This window comes from Chelonoidis abingdonii, chromosome 13, assembly GCF_003597395.2.
Source record: "Chelonoidis abingdonii isolate Lonesome George chromosome 13, CheloAbing_2.0, whole genome shotgun sequence".
Classification (NCBI taxonomy): domain Eukaryota; kingdom Metazoa; phylum Chordata; order Testudines; family Testudinidae; genus Chelonoidis; species Chelonoidis abingdonii.
In genome coordinates this window covers 22,380,857-22,404,688 of record NC_133781.1, presented here as the reverse complement: position 1 = coordinate 22,404,688, position 23,832 = coordinate 22,380,857, and the positions used below count along the sequence as shown (strand labels likewise).

The 23,832-nt window shown below is 38.9% G+C and overlaps 1 protein-coding gene across 3 annotated transcripts in view; it reads left to right on the top strand.

The window, feature by feature from the left end:
* MMD (monocyte to macrophage differentiation associated) overlaps nt 1-21,861 on the top strand; it is a 139,751-nt gene extending 117,890 nt beyond the window's left edge. For 2 of the 3 annotated variants that reach the window (XM_032805603.2, XM_032805602.2), the window contains 6 exons: nt 8,653-8,734; nt 13,891-14,051; nt 15,372-15,446; nt 16,258-16,359; nt 17,305-17,374; nt 19,740-21,861. In XM_032805603.2, coding sequence (XP_032661494.1) covers nt 8,657-8,734; nt 13,891-14,051; nt 15,372-15,446; nt 16,258-16,359; nt 17,305-17,374; nt 19,740-19,940 — 687 coding nt within the window. In that variant the 5' untranslated portion in view covers nt 8,653-8,656 and the 3' untranslated portion in view covers nt 19,941-21,861. Of the gene's footprint in view, nt 1-6,841; nt 6,923-8,652; nt 8,735-13,890; nt 14,052-15,371; nt 15,447-16,257; nt 16,360-17,304; nt 17,375-19,739 lie in introns of those variants that run through there. The other variant, XM_032805605.2, reaches the window with a different exon arrangement.
* Nucleotides 21,862-23,832: the final 1,971 nt, after the last annotated feature.

The following is a 23,832-nucleotide window of genomic DNA, read 5'->3' as shown; positions in this document are numbered from 1 at the left end:
TCTTTGATTATTTCACAACATAATGCCTCGCACAACTGAAAGCACCTACTATTGTACAAGGCAACAGAACTCATGGGATCAGTGACAAACACCATAGTAACTATGAAGGTACAACAAGCACCACAAAATTGAACACTTGAAAATTCACTATCTGAGGACAGAGAAGACTAAATTGCATTCAGTGTGAACTTCAAATTAAAAGGTAAACATGTCTCGTGCATTGGTCCATTTGCTGTGGTACTAACAGTGCTGTACTCAACATGTTTTTACAGCTATGTAGTTAGCTTGTATATTCTAATCTTTGTAAAAGGGTCTTGAGGTCTGTGAATGGAAGACAAAGGCATCACAGAAATGCAATTGTTGCATTCTGTGTGTGTTTAAGGATCAGTACATGCATTGATCTCTGGGGGGGAGGGGTTGTTTTTAAAAAAAAAAAAAAAAGGCACCAGTTCTGTGCTTTTAAATTGGCTTGTGAACTCTAGTGTTCAAGTTGCAAACTGTTTTTCAATCCACATTGCAGACTTTTCTTTAATGATATCTATTGTAGCCATGCTCAGAATTTCCATTTATGCTACAGGGAGTTTTGCATATGGATAAAGTACAGTATATCTACAGTGTAGATCAAGGAAGAACTTTGCATCCTGTAATTCTGTCTTGCATTACAGATTTTTAAAATGGTGAATCATTGTCAAATTCCAGGATGCAGTGTTTCTCACAAGACCTGTGTTTTCCCACTTTGGGCTGTACCCATAATTTGATTGGTTAAATTAATATTTCATTTTTTAATAAAGCCTGGAAAATCTATAGTCAAGAGCAGTAGAATACTTGTTTGGTTACAGAAAACTGCTATGTTAAATATTTAGGTGTATATTTTCTGTAGTTTGAAGGGGGCAGGTTGAAATGTTTCTTATGACCTAAACAGACCTCATCTGAGTGCTTTTTATCACTGTTACCGGTTTTTGGTTTTGGTCAGACCTACAGTGACACACATGCAAAAAAAATAGCAGGTGATAAATATCTTTGAACTGACACATATTAAAATCTAAACCAAAGTGGCACATTTTAAATTTTCTTCACTATAATTATATAAAATTCACACAACCACTTTTTACTTGACTTTTTTTTTTTTTTTTTTTATTATCAGCAGCAATCCAACACTGCAGACTTCCGCAGTGTGATTGCCGTTCAGTTCTCAACTGTCCGTGCAGATTTCATTCTGGTGTCCTTGTTCTGGACGGCCGGGGTAAGCTCGGCACACAGATCCAGGAATGCGGCCTTTCACAACTCGAAAATTCTGCAGCCTCTGCTGTCGTCATCCCAAACCTGCATTATGATTCAATCCTACTTGTGGCTTCTGGACCTGAGGGAACACTAAACCATCTGTAACTGCTTCATGAACACCTCCACCAACCTTGAATTGGTTTTTTCCAAGTCCCACAGCAAGCTGTCCTCCATGAAATTATCACATTGCTTTCAGCTATGGTTCTCTTTGTGGCTCTGCAAACACCAGAGGATCATGCATTGCAAACACAGAATGCTCATGACAGTAGTGCAGAGCTGTGCGGACTCCACTACCTCTGACAGAAGCAGGGACTGTAACTAGCACTGCATGAGTTTGTGGGATTTTTGCAAAAGGCATGAATGTTATGGGATAGAAATGGCATAGCGGGATGGAGAAAGTTGCATGATCAGAACTTGATCCTTCGCTCCCTGACTCATTTCTGCCCAACCATGCAGTGCCTGAATTTCCCAAAAGGGGATGCACAATGGCAAGTTGCACACTAGGGTATCTGCCCATGGTGCACCACATTGTGCATCAACACAAGTGCTCCTGGTGAGTGTGTGCCGTGCTGGTGCAAGGAACTCAGTAGGCACATGCACAAGCCATATCTTGACTGCAGTGGCTTTACACTGGCATAACTTACATCAACCAAAGTTTGGTAGTGTAGACATGCCCTCAGTGTATGAATTCTATGCTCTACAGTTAACAAAACAACATTAACATAAGAGTGTGTGTGTGTGTGCGCACCCCTAAGAAGTGCCCTACTGTCCTATCCTGGAAACTGTGTGTGTTTTACAATCTTCTCTATATTGACTGTATAATGAAAGAACTAGTATAAGAACAGTATATCTTCACTGTTCAAGAGTCTTACACTGGAAAACATTTCTGGATTCTCTTGGTGTAACAGATAACTAAAACTAACTGGGTTTTCTTGTAAGCTATTACTGTGCATTCCTTGGTGATTTTTTTTTTTTTTCTTCATCTGCCTGGCATAGTCATTATTTTTATTTTCAGAATTTAATTTATATTTTGAGGTCTCATTGTTCAGCTTAAGGCTATGTCTACACTGTACTTTTTGTCAGTAAAACTTTCATGGGTCATTGGTGTCAGGGCATGTTTCTTCCCCCCTACAAGTTTTTTGCCAATGAAGAGCGTCAGTGTGGACAGCGCTATGTTGGTGGGAGATGCTGTTCTAGAATATCAGGGTTGAAAGGGACCTCAGGAGGTCATCTAGTCCAACCCCCTGCTCCAAGCAGGACCAATTCCCAACTAAATCATCTCAGCCAGGGCTTTGTCCAGCCTAACCTTAAAAACCTCTAAAGAAGGAGATTCCATCACCGCCCTAGGTAACCCATTCCAGTGCTTCACCACCCTCCTAGTGAAAGGTTTTTTTTGTTGTTGTTTTTCCCTAATATCTAACTTAGACCTTCCCCGCTGCAACTTGAGACCATTGCTCCTTGTTCTGTTATCTGGTACCACTGAGAACAGTCTAGATCCATCCTCTTTAGAACCCCCCTTTCAGGTAGTTGAAAGCAGCTATCAAATCCCCTCCTTATTCTTCTCTTCTACAAACTAAACAATCCCAGTTCCCTCAGCCTCTCCTCATAAGTCACGTGTTCCAGTCCTGCTGATAAAGCTACCACCCCTTGTTGGGCAGGGTGGGGGGGAGTTATTTTGTCGGCAGGAGAGACAAAGAACAGTTACGCTGCGCACCTTACAGCAACACTGCTGTAGTGGCACAGCTGTGCTGCTGTAAGGTGCACGGTGTAGATATAGTCTAGGAAAGTTTCTTCTAAGTGTAAATTTGTCCATTCAAACCTCCTGACCCTCACTTTTTAACGTAAGACTTAGTCTGAATACAGCATACCAACTTTTCATTTATTCTCCCTCTTTAAATACTAAATAAATTAATAAAAAGTACTTTAGTGGCAAGAGGGATTCAGATTTAAAGTGGCACATTATCTCTAATATTGGGTTAGCAGGAAAACCAGTATCGTCGTCACTGCAATGTTCATGATTTTAAGGAACAAAAAGCAGCAGCATTCCCACAGGAGAAGCAAAGCAATCTTGTGCGTGATGTTCCCAGCCCTGACTGACTTAAGGAACAAGCATCTCAAGGTCACCTTTTTAACATGACATATTGGGTCAGGAAATCAATTCTTCTATCTGTCTCAGTGCTACAGTATAGTTTTAACTTAACATATAAGAATAGTTGTCTGAGTTGATCTTTCATAGTAGATGTCAAAACCATGTGTTCATTTTTGAGTATGTAATCTTTAAAAGTAATCTTTTCTCCCTACACTGAACCAAAATAAATAGCAGAACTTTCTCAACACATAATGAAACTTGCAACATGGCAACAAACTCTCAATTCAAGATTGGATAATTATGAGCACTTTCCAGGGGCAAAAAAAAAGCCATATGTGCCACAATAAAATTGCTGTAGAGCATGACCTGTCTTGAATGACCACTTAAGGGACCAACAAACTAGTTGTTTAAGAAATGCAGTCTGTCAATGTGGAGCATACCTGTACCTGGTACAATTGTAGATGCTTGTGGACAAGGCAGAAGGTTGCCCATTAAGGAAGTGTCCACATTTCACTGCACTTTGGGAGTTGGAGGTTCTTGTCAAGAAGGGAAGTGGCTGACTTGTGTGATATAAAAACATTAAATCTAGATTCTAGTTTTTTTTTTTTTTAATCTAGTCTCTTCCAATCAATTCCTCCTTATAAACAAAATTATACTAGCTGCTCTAACTTGCCTAGTGCTCCTAAGATGCTAGTCTTCTGTTGTAGAAAAAAATATTTCACCATTTTCTTCAAATTAGCTTTACACTAACATTTGGTTTGTGTGTTTCTTGGAATTATTTTTTTTACTGTGTTAAGTGTAAAGAAATACACCGGATCCTTGCTAGAACTTGGGATTTGAGACTGCGTTATAGCAGGGATCCGTGTTAAAATGAATTACAATTAAAGTAATTAAATTTGGGATCCATTCATTCATGTCATATGCAAATTCATGCTATATAGATGTGTTTTCTAGCAAGGATCCAGTGAACTTGTAAATGTTGGTGGTCTTGGAAATCTAGAATGGGAGTCAGTGTGACTTTAGTAATTATTGTGGTGTCAGTGAGGCATGAATTTTTTTCACAAAGGACGTATTGGGGGGGAGGTCACGCCTAAAGCCGATAGGTGATACTGTGCTTTGAAATCCTCCCATTAAAGGCGCAGTAGAAGTGCACATTTTTAGAACTTTTCCAAGATCCAAAGGGGAGCATTCATGTGTATTATCCCCAAACTCATTTGTCTGTCTCGATTTTTGTTTAAACAAAGCATTTGTAGACAAACTAGGATCTCTGTCACTCTATGGATGAGTCCCTCCCTAAAAACACAATTCTGTGAGACAATCATCTATGGTAGAAAAAGGGCAAGGCTCAGTTTCCATTTAGTAGCTCAGTAATGCTGCTCTTCCAATAAGATTCTTGCTAAAGAGCACTGAAATTCTCTACTGTGCTCAGGGGCAGCTCTAGGCATTTTGCCACCCCATGCACAACAGGCAGGCTGCCTTCGGCGGCTTGCCTGTAGGAGGTCCCCGGTCCTGCGGATTTGGCGGCAGCCTGCGGGAAGTCTGCCGAAGCCACGGGACCAGCAGCCCCTCCGTAGGTGCGCCGCCGAAGGCAACCTGCCTGCCACCCTCGCAGCAACCGGCAGAGCACCCCTCGTGGCTTGCCGCCCCAAGCACACTTGGCGTGCTGGGGCCTGGAGATGCCCCTGGCTGTGCTGTCAACGTGTTAACCAAGTGGAAACCTTCAAACAAGCTTCTAGAATCTTGTATAAAGAAACAGACTCCGTGTTTGTGAAGCTCTCCAAACTCGGAGGCCAGTTCTACAACAGGGCTTTTAGTCAGTGTAATTATTTTGGTTAGCGGTGTGATTCTTTACAACACATTTATACCAGCAGAAAGCATTAGTTTAGATGCAGTTTATACCAGCAAAAAAGTTCGTTGCTGGTATAGCTGATTTCATTTGGTAAATTAGTGTAAACTATACTGCCAAAAGAACTCTTCTGCTGCTATAAGCTGTCTCCCCACTGATATAAGCAATACCAGTCTAGTTTCCACTGATGTATGGTATACCAGCCAACTATCTTGGAGATTGAGGGGGGGGGGGGGGGGTTTAGTCAAAGTCTGCATCTAACCCAGTCCTATTAAAGTCATTTAAGTTCATCCAGTCCTTAGAGGCTCTGACAATGCATTCACCCATCTCCTGTGCAGATGTTCTTTGTTTTTCATTTAGATATAAAATTAGAATATAATTTAATTTAAACTTGTACTGCAATGAAGTATCCCATTAACCATCTTAAACTTTCTTGTAAATCATGAATAGTTCAAAACAACTGAAGTAGTTAACATTCCGAATCTTGAAATAAGCAAAACTTTTAAGTTTGCTCTCAAGATGATATAATTGATCCCTTTTTGCTTCTACATATAACAAGGCCTGAAAGGTACCACTGTGGTCCATGGAGAAATTTTGTAAAATCATCCCAGATGTAATCAATGGAAAGACGTCTCCTGTGGTTTTGAATCCACTTTAACTGTGGAGGAGGAATCTAATCCTGAACAGAAGAATAACCGAACAGATGCTTTATTTTTAACTATTTTTTCCCAACTTGGAAACAGAACTGAGTGAATTGTTTGGCTCCCTCTAGACAACTTTCAGATAATCTTTAACAGTTGTTGAATAAATAAAGAGAGGCAATCTGGCATTAATTCCATTTTCCAAATGTCGTGGAAATCTGTTTGCCTCTGATTGCAATCCTACGGTTGTTCTAGAGACTAAGAACAGGTGCAAGTCTGCTAAATTCCTCATTGTTTTAGGATTTAGTGGAGTTCGCTGCAGTTAGGCATAAATGTTCGGTATTCACTGGTGTGTGAATAACATTACATTTTGTCATGCCTCTACAGGGAACCCAGAAAATGCAACTTTATGTAGAGATTGTATTTGTTAGTGGACCAGTTTAGAAGGGGAGTTTAATTTTGATATCCTGCTCAATTTATCGGTCTTTGCAGGATTACTTATTCCTGTATACTAAACTGATAAATAAAGAAACATTAGCACCCAGAGTTTCAATGTTAACTTGCGCTGATTGTCAGTTACGAATAGATAAAAATATTTTCTGTTTCACAAATAACTCTATATTTGGTCAAAAGAATTAGCTTCCAAATGCCACAACTTCAGCTGCTAAGATTGGTTTGGTCGGATGTCACAGCACAGTAAATGGATGGATGGTATTTAAATAGGACTCTTGACTTAAGAAACCTAACCAGGAAAAACAAAGTTCTTGCATTATAACACAAGTCCTGTTTTATGAAGCAGTTTTGAGCTCTGAACCTATAAGCACCTGTTGGGGGGTGAGTGGGGGGAGAGGCTGGGGCTGTGCATTCATGATTCTGTTCCCTGCTGGGTACCAGTGAGAGCCTATGAGAAACCCAGTTGGGTATTGCTGGTTATTAGTACAAAATGATCTACTTGGAATAATTAACTATTATTTTGTATTACTATAGTACCTAGGGGCCCCATACCAGAACTCCGCTGTGCTAGGCACTGAACAAAAAGAGGATCCCTGTCCCAAGGGACTTAGTGTAAGTCTAAAACAAGAGATGGATATAGACCAGTGGGGGAATAAGTTAGTATGACATTTCTTCTTGAACCTTAATTTTCCCTATTTGTGTATATCTTGGAAAACAAAAAAGGGTTTTAGAATGATCCAGGGAATATTTGCATATTGGTTCTGGTCTTGTTGCCTGTGTCTGCAGTTCTATGTGACACAAGGTTTTTCCAGCTGTTCTCAGAAGAATATAGCTTATGCTGGCAAGTTTTTCTAACACTCTCTCTTACCTTTTTTTCTCAGTTGATTCTATTCGCGAGCTTCTTGTGATTGACTCTTGGTTCAAGCAGAATTAAAATGCATTTTTTATTTTAGATTTATGCTCCCATCCACTTCCAAAGGGCCACCTATTCTTGCTCTATGCAATCCTTCGCAATTCCTAAATAAACAATAGAATATTTGCCACAACTTGTTGAAATGTTACCTAGATGTATGTTTGACCTTGAAACCGTTGTGATCTGAATGCAGTCCTAAGCAGGCAGAAGATGGTGTATAGCCTTAAAGGAAAAGTCTTTAGAAATGAGTTCATTGGTCTTATTAGGCTACCTATAATACAGCTCTAGCTCTATAAACATACTACTCATTTTTGGTATTCAAAACTATTTCTACATTTATAATGTAGATAAAATTTTTGACTTTTTTAAAATAATGCATCTCATTCTAGATCTAGCAAAATATTACTTTAATTGCTTGGTAGTGAAACACGTAATGCAGCATGGAAGGGCAAGTTGAACATCTCAGTTGTCTGAACTGTCTAATAAATTGCCATATTTTTAAACACCAGCTGGGAATGATTTATTTTAGTGTCCTGGTGCTACATTTTGCTTAGAAGTTAGACTCGAAAAAATATGGGGAAACATTTTTCATCAGAACTAGATTAACAGTAGTTCATGAACAGTGAGAACTTTGATATCCCCTTTGGCTCTCACTTTTCTGAAGCTACTACTGAAGTAATATGCTCTATGGGAAAATTTGAGAGAGTTCAGCTGTGCTCCCTCTCCTCTGAATCTAATCTTAATTTGGAATAAAACCCAATTTTCCTCCAGGATGTTCTGAATACTGTGGGTCCATATGGCCTGGGGAAGAGACTGTGTGGTGAAACAGTCAGTGAAAGAAAAATATGTCTTAGACTTGGATGGCAGACCCAAAGTCTTGACCTTAGCTAAAACAGTTGGTTAAAAGACTAGGCACACTCACAATTGTTGAGGCCCCTTAGAGGAACAGAAACACCAATATCTCAGCTGTCGTAATCCAAAGGATTAGTCTCTAGTATCTAGATAGAATTAGAGAAAACTATTATGACTTTAGATAAAAGAAATCTTGGTCCTAAGGTTACTCCTATTTTAGTATGTATTCCCTAGAGTAATGGCCATTCCTCAGAGCTCCTACCCTGTGTATGTTTTTAAAGAAAACAGAACAAGCCATGGGAAAAACTAAGGTCTGATCTTGCATGCAACTGATACTAAATTAAGAGTCTTCCATGTGTAGGGGGTTGGTCTTCTATACACTAGAACACAGAAAAAATTATTTAATGAATTTCTTCATTAGGTCAGCTTTCAATTGTATAGTATATCTTTGAGATTGCTTAAAATATCTGTAAGAAAAACATCACTTTGCTTATATTTTTAACATGTTAACAGATTTAAGTTAGATGCTACTGTGTGTGTGAACTTTTCTAAAAGGATTCCATGATTATCTGAACAGGTTCATGAACCACCCAGCTCCAGCAAACAGCCGCTACAAACCCACGTGCTATGAACATGCTGCTAACTGTTATACACACGCAGTAAGTAAATTCATTGTTTGACTAGTTCTTTCAGTGAAACCCTTTATGGTATTGGAATCCTACATTTCTTTTAGCTTTGAATTCCTAAATGTATTTGTTTGCAACTTCTAAAATCAATCTGATGGTATACTATTACTAGAAAGTAGTAGTAAATACAAGTAGTGATCATAAACACATGTTCTGGGACCGCAGAAGGATCCAAGGAGTCATATTTTGGAAAAGTCCTGCAGGTTAAAGGTTTTGACTCATCTATTTCCCTTCTGCCCAATCAAAGGGTGACTAAAGCATCATGAAAATGGGTCTCTATAGGCTAATGATTACTATAATCCTTTTAGACTATTTTTCGGTACAGGAAGAACAAGGAAGATTTAACAGTTTAAAAACTTTTGATCCTTTAACTACAAGGCTGCGGCATAGGCTACATTTTAGGATAGAAATAAAACTGAACAGCTTTGCTATGATTAAGCAGTTTAGAAAGAGAAGATTTGAGAGAAGTCTAGACATTTTTAGACACTAACAGTTAAGGTGAGTATAAACTCTAAGTATCTAAATATAAATATCCACATGTTACCCTGGACAAAAAAAATGTTGAGTGACTAGTTTATTCACCCAAAAATGCAGCCTCAGGTCAACTAAAACTATTTGTGAATTTGACCCTAATCTGGCAAGTAGTTTTTGGGGGGTGCAGGGGGAAATGTTCAGGCTAGATTTACCAGGGAACTTGATTGCTCTTCAACTTGGTGGTGGTAGAATACCTTTTGATCCTCTAACCCAGTGGTTACTACACTCATCCAGAATGTGGAAGGCCCAGGTTCAAATCCACTCACTCCTTGATTTGGAGCAGGGACTTAAATTTGGATCTGCCACTCTCTGTTGAGTGCACTAACTGTGAGATGCAGGAAGGGCAGCTAGCGGATGGATGTAGTGACGCTCAAGTCTGCTCTTTTTGTAGCTGCAGGATCAGGAAAGAAACAGTGCCTATGAGTGAAGTTGGGAGACATTTACAGTTAAGTTGCTGTAAAGTAAACTCCATTTGATATGAGAGTGGAGGGGTCAATCTGAAATTATCCAAAATACCCAGGCGTTCTCTACCTGTGTAGAGAGCATGTGCTGTACAATAGCGAACTAAAACAAGCAAAATGTGAACAATTTGTCTTTGCAACAATTTTAAAAGTCCCTTCCCACTTGCTTTCATATAAGGGGCTCTTTCTTTCTGTATTTCAAAATGAGTCCTGGTCTATATTCCCCAATGCTGCATCATGCAGTAGGAAGTAAAAGACTGCAAGTATTCCTAGAAGGGAGCAGTGGAGAGCTTGTCAGCTCAGTGGAGGAGGATCCTCAACAGTGCAGATTGTGAAAGAGCTAATGGAGAGAGGGCCTTGTTTCTTTCCAGCCAATGTTGGGGAGTACAGAGAGAAACAGTGTTTGGGTGTGTAGACAGTGTGGCATGGCCAATGATCATGCTGTACTGTCGGTGGAGAAGTCATCTCTTGAAAGCCATGTACAGGGACAGGCAATCAAACTGAATGCCTCAAGATCTTCAGTGTTGAGGCTTCCCTGTGAATACTAGAGTTCCACGTGGTGCTACCTGCTTTACATAGCCTTTCCACTTGTCTCCATAAACAGAGCAAGCATTGCGGTTTTGCACGCTTTTGCCTCTCCCGTGGAAAACTTATGCAAGAGAATAACTTTACATTGTGTTGCTGTGGTCTGTGCAACAAAAATAGTAGTAACTTAACACACAACTTGCCTTAACTTTGTGCATAAGGCAACATGATCTAACTGGTGTAGCTACTGTACAAAGACCAAAATGGTGCTACGTAAACAGTGTGAAATGTGGAACAAGTTGAGGTAAAGTAGAGTCTGTACCACCCTAGTAAACAGAAAATTCACGGGCAGTTTATACTGTTCTGCCACAGTTTGACAGCCAACAGCATGTTGGTGTTGCAATATATAAGTTTTCAGTGGTTACCTTACATGTAAGTTCTGTGGGTTTCATTTTGTGCTGCAAGAAGCTTATTAGAATTGTGTGGAGGATGCAATTATGTTTCACGAACGATTTCAAGTTTTTGTTTGTGTGTTTTTTGTTTTTTGTGTTTTTTGTTTTTTTTTGCTTCAATCCACATTTAAACAAACTGAAAAATTTTGAAGCTGAAAGAAACTTCTAAAAAAATTGTTTCAGTTTAGTTGAAATGTTTTTGTTTCAGCAAAATTGAAACATTTCATTTTGATTGTAGCAGTCTTATTTTGCATTCTAATATGAGATGGTACAAATTTTTTAAAACTTCCAAATGGAAAGGTTGGTTTCAAAACAAAAAAATAAAAAAAAGAAATTTCTGAAAATGTCCAGACAGAATGTTCTTACACTGTTAAACATTTTTCTTCTGGTTTTCCTCCAAAAGGAAATTCCTGGGACATGACAGGATTTTGCAGAGTGCCAAGATTTCAACAGCTCTGCATGTTCCAATGACGCATGATTCCATCAAAACTTCTCCAACCAGCGTTAGGGCTTATTGTTTCTGCATCATTCATTCTGCTGTGGTCCCTAATTAAAGTTGCTGTTGTGTGTAGTAATAGGGAAGTGCTATGGCCTTTCCCCAGTGTATTTGCCACCTTTCAGTTCCTTCGGCAGATATTCCTACCTGCAGTAACTGCGACTTTCTCATAACTGAATGATTAAGATTTTTCCAAGGGTCTAACAGAGTTAGGTGCCCAAATCCCAGCCAGTTTCAATGAACATTCAGCTCCTCATTCAACAGGCTCATTTGATAATCCCAGCCCACAAAAATAAACTGTTAATGCATCTTAACTCCTTCCTGTCCTTTAATGGAAAGTAAAGCAAATGACGCTCAGACAAGTTTCTCAAACGTCTTCCAATTTTACTAATATTTTAGAATAACTAGGCAGCAGTTCTGCTACATCTCTTCGTAAAAAAAACAAAAAAACTGTCACTTCCCTGACCACCCCTTCCCCGCCTCTCTAAAGCTCACTGCTCACTTCCTCTAATTTAGCAAGTATGCTTTGGCTAAGGTGCTCAAAGTAATTGCTAACCTTGAACTCTGAAATGGAATATTCTCTAAATTGATTTACTTTATTTTAATGCTGGTTTTTGTTTCAGTTGGGCTATTTATAAAGTAGTGGATTTGGCACACGGAATTAGCACCCTAGTACAGTCTCTCCTGTTAATATATTTTTGCTTACACAATGAACAAAGTGTAAATTTCAGCAAATTTGAATACAAAGAACAAGACATTGTCTGGCAGTTTAGCACTGTTATATTGTGATGACTCAGCATTTTTACGATTCTGTCAAAATAGATCCATTCCCTCAGTTTGTTAGTAAATATCAACCCTAAAGGTACTGTCAGGACTTCCCCTTTTGAGAACTGATACTGTATTTGTCGTGCAATTTTTGAAGTTTTAAATTTCTAAAATCTGCTCAAGGAATTATTTTGGGAAAGTAGTATAGCCTGTATCATAAATGGTCCCTTCTGGCCTGGAAATCTTTGTATCTATGAAAAGTTTGAGTAGAAAACTTGTATTGCTTATCACTGCTCTAAGACTAAAGCTATATCTTGCTTTTTAAAAGGTGGATGAGAAGTCCATATTTGTGTCTTTTTATTAGAACCTATATCGTGTCAAGTGTAATTAGTGTAGTAGAGAATTCTGTTTGCCAGTAGGTAAGCAGACAGCAGAATTTCTCTTCTGGTCTGACATAAAATGGCTAGATTGAAAGCAAACACCTTAGAAGTAATGAAACATCTTTCATTTAGTTAACTGTTCTCATGATGCACTTGATGGCATATAGGCAAGGCATGCTATTTTCCAAATGGACCTCTTGGAAGAAAAGAGAAATGTAGTGTGTGTAATTCTTCCACACCAGGAGTAAAATTTTTTTATTTGGAGCTCAGAATAAAATCCAGGAAAATGGCAGAAATAAAATAACACTTGATAGCTTGCAGCTCTGTATTGATTTGTATCTGTATTCATCCTCTAAAGACATGAAGGAAGAGATGGTAAAACTGATTTGCTTCACCCTGCTATAACTTGAACTACAATGGTCTTTATAAAAGTTAGACCCCCACTTTCTCAAAAATGTCTATCTTAAATGCACTGTTTCTTAATTGTGTAAAAGTTTTACTTTTTAATGGCTTTGGGGGTGGGATTTTATGAAATAGTTATGCTGGTACAACCCCTAATGCGGACTCAATTATACCAAAATAAAGGTGCTTTATACTAGTATAGATTATTCCCATTCCCTTCAGGAATAAGTTATACTGGTATAAAGGCATTTATACCTGTATAAATCTTCATCCACACTAGGGGGATATTGTACTACTTTAACTATGCCAATATAGTCAGTCAGTACTTGAATCCTCAGTTCAGCAAAGCACGTGTCAACAGAATTTAGACTTCAGAGAGGCTAAAACACCTGCTTTAGTGCTTTTCTGAATTGAGGCTTTAGTTTCCTTTAAAGACTTCTCTTGCTTGGTCATTATACTAAAAAGAGAACTTTTTTGCTCATGGATGCATGTGTAGGGTGGGACTCTCTCTTAGCCTCCAGTGGACACTGTGCATGCATCTGAAGGCAGAAGTTGACCCTCAGTTTGCATTACTTCCAACTAGGTAAATCTACCATATCAGGTTTTAACCTGAAATTAGTCTGGGCTTGGCAAAGCAGTTGGGAAGACCAAAGATCTCCTTCAAAATCTTTGTTTTGTAAGTAGCCTACTTAGTGAAGAGCTGTGCTGAGTGTCTGTTTCCCTGATTCTTTATGACTAAAGAGGCTAATGATTAATCACAAACACTAACGTGAGGAAGAGGTAGAATTGATATATAAACCTACTAGGAATAATCCATGAAATATTTAGGCATTGGTGATATTAGGTTTTGTATCATTTGTGTTGCACAGACTGATGGCAGCTCTCTAAACAGCTTATCAGGTCTTACTTTATTTCAGTGAAAAGAGGTTGTGGGAAGATGGACAGGCACACACTTACTTATTGCAATAGACAATACGCTATTTATAATTGGGTTTGTTTGCTGTTGCTTGTGTATTGTGACCAGAGAAATCCATAGTTCTGGAATGGGTGGATGATTCTACACATTGGCTGGGAATAGAGAATAACATCCGTGTTCTTATTATTGTTTCCTTAGTTCCTCATTTTTCCAGCCATTGTGGGTAGTGCCCTCCTCCACCGGCTCTCTGATGATCGATGGGAAAAGATAACCGCATGGATGTATGGCATGGGCCTCTGTGCACTCTTCATTGTTTCCACGGTGTTTCACATTGTTTCCTGGAAAAAGAGTCACTTAAGGTATCCACAGAACACTCACTGACCATCATGTTTTTCATGCTGCTTCTGAAGTGGTCAGATTCAGTTACCCTGACTAAGCAGACCAAGGAACACTTTTTTTTTTTTCTGCTTTTGCAGAGCATTATGATGGGTACCTTCTGTGCTGTGTAAGAGATTCTCCAGGAAACCTTCATTCTGTCAGTGCAGATGATTGGCTTGCAAGGTTGGATCACTAAAGTAACCTTGTACTCTGTTGGGAAGAATTATGCCAGAGAAAACTAGATGCATTATTTAAAGAACATTAGAATACTGAACAAAATGTAGCTTTGTGTCACATTTCTATGTTCCTGCACGGCATATTCAAATACAAGTTGACTTCTATGAAGTCTAAGCTGAATATTTAATAAGACACTGAACCAAAAATAAATTGGTCTTCTGCTAATCTTACACCTACCATTATTTCTGATCACTTTCTATAGGCAGAACATAATGAATCACTAACATGTTCCTGATTATGTCTTTATTAAAATAATAGCGTATACTGCCTTCCATCACAAGACTCTGAATCACTTTAACTGTATATGTACAGGACAGAGTAACACAACAAAACCACACAATTTATGCTGGCATTAACTGTTGCAGTTAATATATGTCACAAGCAACTCAGCATTATTCTGTAGAAGAAAATTGCTAGATTAAAAGTGAGGTGGCTTTTTATCTCAGTATAGAAATGTGATTGCTGGCTGGATGTTTCGCATTCTGCCATACATTGAGCTCGACACAGAACCTGCTAAGTGTCTTACAATCAATACACAGTTGATCAGGCAAAGGTTCTGTTTCAAAGTTAGTCTCTAACAGCAGAACTAGGGCCAGATTCTTGCTTCTGCTATGATTCCTCTGGGGTCACTAAGTTGCTTTAAACAGCCTCTTTTTAAGGATTCCCTCTGTATAGTGCCTGTCATTAGGTAGTGCAGAGCATGTGTAGCAGCTCCATGCTATCTTGCCCTAGCATGGGGTCATGGCTGGGGAAAAGACATGACAGGAGCACTGCTGTGCTCTGGGTTGCTTGAGCCAACTGGCCCAACGTAGATCATCCTGGAGGCTGCTGCAGGCTGAAGGCATAGCCAGCCCTGAAATGAGGGAGCACAGAGCCAGACCTGAGCACTTGGTCCCTACTCTAGTGTCTCAAAGACCAAGAAGCTTTACTATTGTACATAGAAAGCATTTAAAATTTGAGAAAGTTCATGCTGAACGCTAAAAGATCTAATGCTTTTTCTTGACAGAGAGGAATTGTGACTTTTCCAAAACTTGTATATTAGCAGCTTGTTTTTTCTTTGTTAGGACAATGGAGCATTGTTTTCACATGTGTGACAGAATGGTGATCTATGTCTTTATTGCAGCATCATATGCACCGTGGTAAGATATCAAATGTATATTTTCAAGGGATTAAAACTTCCTACACTGTGTTATCAATATGATTTCCAGATAACTTTTGTAAAGGCGTTGGGAAGTAGTTGACAACATTATTGACCTGGGAAATGGAATATGGCCAAATCCCAAGGGATTTAACTTGGCTGCCTCCTCCCTCTTTTTTGTATTATAAGAAGAACAAACTGTTTTTGTCACTCTTTGAATTCTGAGCTACGTGACTGGAAATTATGGGCCTTAACCTGCATTCCTGCTTATCGAAAATTCAAACTGACTTCAGTGGGACATCAGGTTATGTAAGGAATGTAATAGGGCACCTCCTCTTTTGGTGTTTTTTTTTTTTTTTTTTTTTTTTAAACCTTGAGGTTTAAAATTTGGACGGAAGAAAGGGAGCTAGCTGACAGTGATACTCCTTTCGAATGAGCAATTGCTAAATTATTCAAGTAGTGCAGTTGTCTTTTTCTCTATTCTACTGTTGTAAGCCAAATACTCTACTTCAGCTTAGACTTGTTATTGAAAATACTCGGAACGTTATCCCTGAAAAGGGATGGTAGAAAGGGATTTGGAAATAGAAAAAAGCGCTCTCTTCCTCACATCTGTCCTAGCACACCTAGACACGACTTAGTTTAGGTTCGCAAATAAGTTTTCTTACCTCTCCAAGAAATCCCAAGATTTCCCCTTCCTGTTTTCTAAACAAAGTGTAGCCCATATTGTTTTTAAATAAATACAAATATTTTTATGTCAGTAAGTTCCATTCATTCATCACTTCTGTTGTCTATTGTAATCTTCACATTTTCAGGTTAAATCTTCGTGAGCTTGGACCTCTGGCATCTCATATGCGTTGGTTTATCTGGCTAATGGCAGCTGGAGGAACCATTTATGTATTTCTCTACCATGAAAAGTAAGAATTCTAATCTGCATTAAACTAAACTGCATTTGAACTTGCTGCTTTTTAAATACTGCTATAATAAAATGTCAGCTTGTCTTGCATATTGACTTAAGAACTTCAAAATAGCAGAAATACATAAATAGAAGGATGCAAGCTTGTATCTTGTGAACAGCTATTTGCACCCACTTTATCACATACAAATTTATAAATGCTCTTGTATCTTCTGTGGAAAACTAAGACACAGCCCAATAAATACATGAATCTTGCTGGTGGAAAGTAGGCAAGGAGAGGAGGAGTATCTTTATTGACTTCATTCAGTAGTTGATTTGTATGGTCAAATCTCTTGATGGGAGTTGAGGGAAATGTCTAGACAATCAAGATGCCTTCATTGCTTCCATATTATACTATGCTAATTAATTGATACAACATTCCTTATAGAATTACAGTGCAATATAATGTAAGTTGCACATGGAGAGTTTACTAACCCAGGAAATTTCTACAGTGCCCCTTTTGAGCTGTTTGGAGAGCTCAGTCTATTTAGTTTATATTACTGTTTTTCTTCAGCCTCTGTGTCTGCCTTTTATCACATACCCCATTCCCAAGGAGCGAGTGACTAATCTTCGTAAGTCTTTCTCCACCTATTAAGAAAAGAGTTGAAACAATATGCATTGACCCACTTGGTGGGAGACTCAAAGTGGTAGTTACAGGTACATCCCAACAGTATGGAGGAAAAATTGACATATTTAGCCATATATAGAAAGTGTGTAGGCAATGTGTCTAGCAGCCCTCTGTTATAGAAATAAAACTTCAATGTGATGTATCTGTAGATAGTCTTTAGGTGGCTGCTGGGCATCTGTTAGTTTAAAAAGTCATACATTAGCTGTTTTGTCTTTTTAAGGAAATATTTAAATGTGCATTAAAATTCATCTTGTACCTTTCCTTAAATTATTCCTTTAGGTATAAGATTGTTGAACTCCTTTTCTATTTAGCAATGGGATTTTCTCCTGCTCTGGTAGTGATATCCATGGTAAGGAATATGCTGTTAATGTAATAAATACCTTTCCTTTTATAAGTAGTTTAAAAGGAAGCTCCAGTGAAGTTCCATTTTTGTCTGTATAGCTGTTAATTTCAGTTCAAGACACAGTTGTAGAAGCCCTGAAAGTATTTAGCCATCTGTTTGGGCTGAATGGTCCTTAAGCTATAAGCCAATGAAATTCCATCCATTATGTAGACTGACTTTTTTTTTTTTTTTAAATAAAAGCTTAAATGAATCATGTAGGGATAGTACTTCTATCTGAGTGCAGCGCTGGGAGCCGCGTTCCCAGCGCTGCTGCCCTGATTACACTGACACTTTACAGCGCTGCATCTTGCAGCGCTCAGGGGGGTGTTTTTTCACACCCCAGTTGCAGCGCTGTAAAGTGCCAGTGTAGCCAAGGCCTCACAGACATATTGGAGCATGAGCTTTCGTGAGTGAATATCCAGACATCTGACGAAGTGGGTATTCACCCACAAAAGCTTATGCCCAATACGTCTGTTAGTCTATCAGATGCCACAGGACTCTGTCGCTTTTTACAGATCCAGACTAACATGGCTACCCCTCTGATACTAAGTACAAATGAAAAAACCCAGAGCCTCATGTGAAGAGGATAAATGTTCGGAGCTCTTTACAGCCTAAGTGCTTCAGGGCCGGTTAGGGGAGGTTGTGCCTCCCCAGACAGACAGGCGTGGCCCAGCCCCTGACCCCTATCCGACACCCCCTTGTTTCTTGCCCCCTGACAGTTTCCCCAGGACTCCTACCCTATCCAACCCCTCCTGACTGATGCTGGATTTCCAGCACCCCTGCCCTCTGACTGCCCCTGACCACCACCCCGAACTCCCCTGCCCTCTTACTGTGCTGCCTGGAGCGCCATCCAGAGCACCGGATCAGACCGTGTCTTGGCAGCTGTGCTGCCCAGAGCATTGTGCTGGCGGTGCAGTGAGCTGAGGCTGCAGCAGAGGGGCCGGGGTAGCCTCCTGGGGCAGGAGCTCAGGGGCCAGGCAGGAGGGTCCCGCTGGCCAGGTGTGGCCCGTGGGCCATAGTTTACACACCTCTGCCTTAAGAAGGCAGCTAGAGAATAGTCTGACTTTTCCCATTAGAGGCATCTCCAGATGAATGGATATAATGTGTTAAATTAATCACAGGTGTAATTACTCAGAACCACCTCTAGTGAATAATTAACTTTTTTCTCTACAAGAATTTATTATTTAGTGACCATTATACCATGCCTCTGGGAAATGTGTGTTCTGTTTTTTTTGTTTTTGTTTGTTGTTTTAAATCATTACATCCTCTTAATCTGTTCAGTATAGCTTGAAAATTATCAAAATTACCCATTCTCAGCTCAGATGTCTTGACAATAGCAATACACACAACAGCCCAAAGCATATTCAGGATTGCTTATCAACTTTTTGCGGCATACATAACTATAATCGCTGTTCCTGCAGCAAAACTGAATACAAGCCATAAAGTATGCTTCAAATTCGATCGTCTCTCCCAAGTACTTGAGAAAAAAGATGAGCTTTGCGATTTTGTCCAGAAGGTTATAAATCTGGAATGTGGTGGCTAGTTCCCCTCTATTATTATGAGCAGTTGTAGATACATTTTCTAGTAGAGTCAGATTTTGTACGTACGGGGTGATAACTCAAACATCACTTGTAGTTCTAGAGCTGAATGTTGTTAACTCCTGGAGATAAGCTGCATACAATCGTGTATGTTTTTTTCCCCCTTTACACCCTTTTTTATGTGTTTGTGGTCTCCCATGTGTGTACTTCACTCTCAGCTGGGTAGAACGTCAGACCTGCTCAACTCTGGTCATGTCACCTGATATTGCTTTGATGATAACCTGTGAAACGCATCAGCGCACACACACAATCAAGAATAGCCGTTATATTGTAATGTACTTAAATATTTACAGCTTGTTGCTCAAACTGCTAGAATGGTGAAGTGATGAATCTGAAACAAAATAATAACAGCAGAAACAGTGACACTCTAACTTTACACATGTGGCATAACACCTTATAATGATCACAACACCAGGCCAGTGTTCAAACAAGCTGAGCCTGAAACTCCAACCTGAACTGTAAGCATTTAGGATTGGCTGCCCTGTTCATTCTGTTCACATTAGCTGTCACATGAAAAGGTTTAGAAACTCACCCACAATTAGGATCAATATACTGTGTACTCCAAAGTGATGTCTCAGAATAATATTATGTGGCCTCTTAAATGTCGTTAAATAAGTCATCCATCCCATCCCCTCTCCCTGCCCCAATAACAAGGCCTGGAGACTTACTAACTCTCCATTCCAGTTTTATTTTCTGAAGGCTAACTTTTTTTGTCTCTCCTTCTTAATTAACAGAACAACACCGATGGACTTCAAGAAGTTGCCTGGGGAGGCTTAATTTATTGCATGGGAGTGGTGTTCTTCAAGAGCGATGGAATCATTCCATTTGCCCATGCCATCTGGCACATGTTTGTAGCTATTGCAGCTGCGGTTCATTACTATGCCATTTGGAAGTACCTTTACAGAAGCCCTGCAGACATTATCCGTCACTTATGATTTTTTTAAAAAAAAAACCTGCACTAGGCCTCCATAACAGTATTATTTGATGTAAGGAACTCTGGGGAATTGAGAAATTGCGCAGGAAAAATTGCACTGACATAGTTCTCTGAATGCATTTACTGTGAACAGATGTTAAATAAGGTATCCTGGAACTGCCCTTCATACAGCAAGTACTGTAAATAATCAAGATACTAAAGTACAGTACTGATAGTCCATTCCACATTAGTAGAACTGGGTTCCTGATATTTATTAACTAGAATTTTTGTATTCTAGATTAATTTTACAGTTTTTACTATAAGAATTTTCTAAATTAGTGTTTCAAATTGTGAAAGTCAGTGCAATAGCAAAGATGTAACTTCTTTTGTTTTAAAATTTGGTTTCTACTGTGTTTTTTTCACTAGCCATTTAATAAACATGAATCATGGAGGGATAGATCTAGTTTTACCGTACGTCATCTTAGCATAATATGGCTTTTATAGAAATTTTAAATTGTTTGTTTTTTGTAAATTTTAAAAGTACATTTATTGAAATGAAAACACACAACTGTCTTCTATGCAGTTATTCATATTGCAAACTCTTAACAAGAAGCTTACATTCCACATACTGTTCCGACAAGCAAACATTATGCCTCTTCCAAAGGTTTTATTACAAGTGTAGTTGTAAGTAAAGTTTTTTTTTTTAAAATTATGAATTTCAAAACATGGTTTTGCCAAGCTTGAGTGTGAAAACATGCTGCTCACTATAATACATTTAGTTGTTAGTTAGGGCTTGTCTACATGCTGGAATAATGCAGATTACAGGATGTGATTTGTAAAGTGCACGAACATGCTACATGTGAATTGTCCATATGGCCCCAGATGCGGCACATTAACGTAGTGCTATTTGGAACAGTATTATGTTAAAGTGCACTAGGGAGCCTTTAGTGCACACCAGCATGGTCTGTATCAACCAAATAATGTGAGCGTACCCCTGTAGTCCACATTACCACACCATGTAGACAAGCTTGCACATTAATGAAACACCATGTAGACAAGCCATACTTCTCAATGAAAGAAACAAAGTGTTTCAGACAAGTAGTTAATACCAGTCAAACATTTTAAGACACCTCCTCACATGCGATCTATAGAGACAGTTGAATTGATGAGAGCAGCCTTTTCAAAACTTGGCAGTAGCAATGCAGGTGGCCAGCTACTGAATATTCCAGTATCCAAATGAGAATGAGGAAGCATCAGTAATTGTCCAGAAGAGTTAATATATATTGGTGCTGAAACATTAAGGCTTGGATATCAAAAGGATCTCAGTGGAGATACCAGCAACCCCTGGCTTTGAGTGGGCGTTGTATGTCTCCCTTAGGTTCCTTCAGAATCCCCGCCAAAACTGGTGTATTGAGATTGCTGATAACGTAGAGTATTTTATGGTTACTGGTTCTTCACACACATGGCCTTCTAGTGAAGAGAGCCTAAGAACTTGATAGAATCTCTCATCAATTTGGGACCTTAGACAAGTAAAACTGGGCTTAGCATTTTCTCTACAAGAAAACAAAATGTAGCAAGGCATGATTGTAGAACATGTGCATTAAATATCTAGATGTAGATGTCTCACTGTAATGCTGTGTGTCCAGTTATTGTATCTGTCCCACTACATTATGAATGTCTTATATTAAGATGGACTTGATCCTTTTTTTTTCTAATTTACTCAGTTTTTCATGTCAGTGTTTTAAAAACTAAAATAAAAACTTTGCCTTTTTCAGATTTTGTTCTGGATATTGCCTGTCTTCAAACAATAGATTAGTACAATTGGGATGTTTTTCAAGGTACTATTTAATATTTCATCTGAACTTGCCAGTGGGTGGTCTGCATATTATAGAATCTGTACATTTCTATCCAATTTCCAGGAAGGGACACTTTATTTTCAAAAATCAAGGTGTGGAAATGAGTTGCCATACAGTGTTAGCTGGTGACTGGAAAACAGCACCACTACACTAGTAGTGTACCACTAGTTAAATCTCTAAAGCATAAAAATGGAACATCTGGGCAGACAACCCTTTGTATGACAGTCTTAAACATGTGGATGCCTGCAATTATTTAACATGTCTGTTTTAATGTTTTTCACTTCTGTGGGTTCATCTATTCTGTTCAAACGGAGCACTGTTAAAACCACTAAAATTGATGTAAATGTTTGCTTTTTTGTCAAATGAAATTTTTGCTTGGATTTGTTCCATTATCTTTTTAATTAGTTTTCATGGCCAGTTGTTTGGAGTGTCTAATGGTGAAAATGTTTGTTTGTTTGTTTGTTTGTTTGTTTGTTTGTTTGTTTTTTAAAAATTTGAACTCGCCAAAAATATTTTGAATTACTGTATTCTAGTCTACATGAATTTGAATGTACTAGACTATTAAAAATAAATATTTTGTGAATTTGGAAACTTCATGGTGTGTTTGGGTTTTTTTGGTACCCAAATGAAGCACCAAAGCCAGTGTGGGTATGCCATGCTGCAGTGTAGACATACCCTAAAACACTAGTCCAAAATGTACAGACGAAGACAGTCCCCTCCCCAAGGAGCTTACAGTGTAAGATAAGACACAACAGATGGATAATCCTGCCACACAGATCCACTTTGGACTGTCCTCTATTCAGAATTTTGGTTCCTTAAGCAGATGGCTTTTTGTAGCCAATAATTTGAATGCTGAAAGCAGTACTTGAATTATAATACACATTTGTTTTAGAAGTTGTTTGACCATAGTAATCGGTGACGGCATTAAGTGAAATTGCTGAGGATATTTGCACAATTTTGGTTTAAAATTTGATGTTTAATATTCTTTCAGGCACTGTAGCATACAGGAGTTGTACTTTACGTCTGTATGGAACACTATGGAACATTTTTCTATGAGATGCCTCCAGGATTCTTTCTTTAGGTCTGGATCATTTTAGCCTCCAGAGGAATCCAGTGACTGTGGCCATCATGTTGACGTCATGTGTTTTGACTACATCCTTTTCTCAAGGCTTTGCTATTTTTAAAAATACAGGATGCTAGTTTATGCTAGATAACTGCTTTGAGTAGTGAGAGATGTAGTAAGATTAAAGCTAAAAACAGTTAGAATTTCCTGTTATCAGAAGAATGCCCAGGATGAACACTTTCCTACTTGGTATAGGAGCCTTTTTATTAAATCCCTATTTCAGTCTCATTTAGGGTTGAGCAGGTCACTTAACCTGCAGCTGTTCCAGCTTTAGATCTATTAAGAGCCTCTGTCCTCATGAAGTAAAATCTTACGAGTTTGTAACTCATTCATATTTGTTTAATATGCTAGTAAATAAACTTTATACACTGTATAAACTACAAATCACTTGTAATTCATGCCATACAATTACTTGAAATACATTCAGGCCTATGGTACCATCCTCATTTCTCCCCCCGCCCACCCCCAAAACAGCTCCACAATGTATTTCTCTTTCCCACGGCTGGAATCCTCCACTCCTTTTGGTTAAGAGGGAAGTTAAGTGGTCATATAGGCCCCAGAGCTGCAAGGTGCTGAGCAGGCAACTCCATTGCAGTTCAGGACACATCAGAAGATTGGATTAGCTGACTAAGATTCCAAACATTAGGTCTTGTGAGCCTAGCCTCAGGGGAGGGGCTTTGACTGGGAAGTAGTGGTTTCTGAGTTTCTATTATCAGAGGGGTAGCCATGTTAATCTGGATCTGTAAAAGTAGCAAAGAGTCCAGTGGCACCTCATAGACTAACAGATGTATTGGAGCAGGAGCTTTCGTGGGTGAGTACATGCATGCATCTGACAAAGTGAGTATTCACCCACGAAAGCTCATGCTCCAGTACATCTGTTAGCCTATAAGGTGCCACAGGACTCTGCTGAGTTTCTATTGAGATACTATTATCTA